The sequence below is a fragment of the Verticillium alfalfae genome, genomic scaffold, assembly GCF_000150825.1.
Source record: "Verticillium alfalfae VaMs.102 supercont1.3 genomic scaffold, whole genome shotgun sequence".
Classification (NCBI taxonomy): Eukaryota; Fungi; Ascomycota; class Sordariomycetes; order Glomerellales; family Plectosphaerellaceae; genus Verticillium; species Verticillium alfalfae.
In genome coordinates this window covers 1273781-1276331 of record NW_003315036.1, presented here as the reverse complement: position 1 = coordinate 1276331, position 2551 = coordinate 1273781, and the positions used below count along the sequence as shown (strand labels likewise).

General features: G+C 63.1%; 2 protein-coding genes across 2 annotated transcripts in view; one reads left to right on the top strand and one right to left on the bottom strand.

Moving 5' to 3' along the window:
- Positions 1-223, top strand: part of VDBG_02914 (ATPase WRNIP1) — a gene marked incomplete at both ends in the record, with an annotated part of 2169 nt that extends 1946 nt beyond the window's left edge. Inside the window, one exon of the mRNA XM_003006729.1 lies at positions 68-223. Coding sequence (XP_003006775.1) covers positions 68-223 — 156 coding nt within the window. The remainder of the gene's footprint in view (positions 1-67) is intronic.
- A 249-nt stretch (positions 224-472) lies between these two features.
- On the bottom strand, positions 473-2446 carry VDBG_02913 (conserved hypothetical protein; the record flags this gene model as incomplete). The annotated part of the gene is made up of 3 exons (XM_003006728.1): positions 473-859; positions 993-1929; positions 1986-2446. The coding sequence occupies 3 exons, from the start codon at positions 2444-2446 to the stop codon at positions 473-475; spliced, it is 1785 nt and encodes a 594-aa protein (XP_003006774.1).
- Between the last annotated feature and the right edge of the window lie 105 nt (positions 2447-2551).

The following is a 2551-nucleotide window of genomic DNA, read 5'->3' as shown; positions in this document are numbered from 1 at the left end:
ACCGGGCGTCGACACCCTGCCCGTCCCCGTCCACCTGCACAACGCCCCGACGCGCATCATGCGCGAGATGGGCTTCGGCGCCGAGTACAAGTACCCGCCCAACTACCGCGACGGCAAGGTCCGCCAGGACTATCTGCCCGAGGGCATGCAGGGCAGGCGCTTCCTCGAGGACAGGCATCTCGGGACCGAGGTTGATCCCGATCTCGAGATGGGGGATTCCTAGCTGACTCGAGAAAGGGTCTGGAGTACTATATATGGCATCTCTCGGGGGGGCTACGGGTAGAACGCACGCCCCGGAGTCGAGACGAAATCTTTACTGGTCACGGTGTGGATAGAAGAAGGTTGGTTTGGATGGCAAACAAAAAAGATACCCAATAGAGAGAGAATGAGAGAGAAACAATGCAACTTCTCATGTGAAATTTCTTCTCAGTCATCCACTCCCCAGCTTCTCGTGGAACCAGGCATCTTCCTATCATGCCCTCGTCACCCGACACTCGCCCGCAGCCTCGGCATCGCCCCTCTCCGATGTCACCTTCAGCGTCACGACGCCCTCGCCCGCCGCGTCAGCGACGGCGCCAACGGCCATCTTGGCAATGCCCACCTTGCCCTCCTCCACGACGAGCAGCTCGTTCGGCACGGCCACCCGCCAGCCCCGACCCTCGACCTGCGCCTCGAGACGGAAAAGATCAGCGCCCTCGCCCGTGTTCGTCACCTCAAACGAGCACGTGACGCCCTTCTCCGTCGGCTTGTTGTGCCGGAGGTCCGTCACGAGCCCCCTGCCGACCTCGACGCCGCGGCGCCCCGAATCGGCGGCCGCCGTCGCCCGGACGCCCCCGTATACGACAGCACGCCCGCCTCGCTGCGTTTTTTGTCGACAACGTAAAAGTGGAGCCCGTTGGCGGCGTCGACGTGCTCGGCCTGGCTGCCGGAGCGCGTGCCCCGCGTGGAACAGCGCATCCGCGAGCTGGCGGTAGTCGCCAATCGTGACGTACTGCGGCGTGCCGTCGGGGCGAACAAAGTCGACGAAGCCGAATGGTCCTGCGGGTTGGCGTCAATGGTCCATTGGAACGGCAGGCGGTCGCGCGTCTTGTCTTTGGAGAACATGACGCCCGCGTCCGACTTGGAACGAGTCGGGCGCCCATGCGGTCGACGACCTCGACTTCGTAGGTGATCGTATGGCCCCGCCGTCGCAGAACGGCGTTTGCTGTCGCGTTGCAGGCAGGCGTTGCGATCGCCGCCGTCCGCACCGAGGAGATGCGCAGACCGATGAGCTTCGCGGCAGGTTGACGAGCGGGCGTTATGTCGCGACGAGAAGCGCCGGATGCAATGAGGTCGGCACGCGACAAGATGCGCACCTCGTTCTCATCGGTGAGGCCGAGTTGGAGCTTGTCACGAACCGTGTGCAGTGAGCCGAGGGCCGCGCCCTGCAGGGCGGGCACCTGCCAGCGTGTGTGCGGACCACCGGGCCCGTTGAAGGAGCCGCGCGACATCATGGACCAGGGTCCTGTGTAAGCGCGCTGCGGCGGGTCAGAATAAGGGTTATTGTAGTTGTCGGCAATAATCAGAAGGTGGGAGAGCTCGTGGGCATAGACGCCCATGCCGGAGGACTCGCCCTGCGTCGATGAGCCGGCACCGGCGTTGGGCCAGAGAGTAGCTGCTGCCGCCCAGGAGGTCCAGGGCACGTAGCGGGTGCGGGCGGCGTTGGATGTTGCGTTGTCAACAGGAGGTCCGAACTCGGGAGGAACATCTTCGGGTGACTCCCAGCGCATGGGACCAAATTCCTGCCACGTCGAGGACTCATCCTGGCCGGCCGATAGGATAAAGACGAGGTCGTAGCTGTCGACCGTCTCGTTACCAACATCGTTGCGCAGGCGTTCAGCGCGTCGGTGCGAATATTGAGGTTGCAAGGAGGGCCAGCAGGACACTCTCCTGGGTTAAAGCGGTCGTCAATGCCGTACTGGTAGCTCAGAGCGGGTAGCTCGTACGCTCCAAAGACGGTCAGATCCACACCAAACCGACCGCCCGAGTCCTCCATCCAGTATTCATGAAGGGTGTGACGGTTGTTCAAATCGGTGGGCTTGTTGAGGAGGTCGCGGTAAAACGCAGGGACATCCTTGCGTGCAAAGCTGGCGGCGGCGGGTTGTGGGTTACCGAAAATGGTGGACCGCTCTGGCTGCGTGATGATGAAGGGCAGGTCTCGGTAGTCGACAGGGACGAGGGCAATGTTGAAGTTACGGATGGAGCCCTTCTGGCTCGGATCCGACCAATTTGTGCCCGGCGGCGGTGTAAAGTCCTCCCAGACCATGTCATCGGGGTTGACCCAATTCTGGGGATCAATGACGGCGAAGGGGTCGCCAGGGGGCGTGCAGGGCACGGCAGAAGCCCGCAGCGCCAGGGCCAAGACGGCCGGGAGCGCCGAGCGGCGTGCGAAGGCGGTAGTCTTCATGCTGAGGACGGGAGCAGAGACCCTCAACCAGGCTGGCTAGGTGAAGTCGACAACTGAAGATGGAGGCGGTTCTATGGCGGTCCAAAAGCTGCGAGCCAGCCGGCC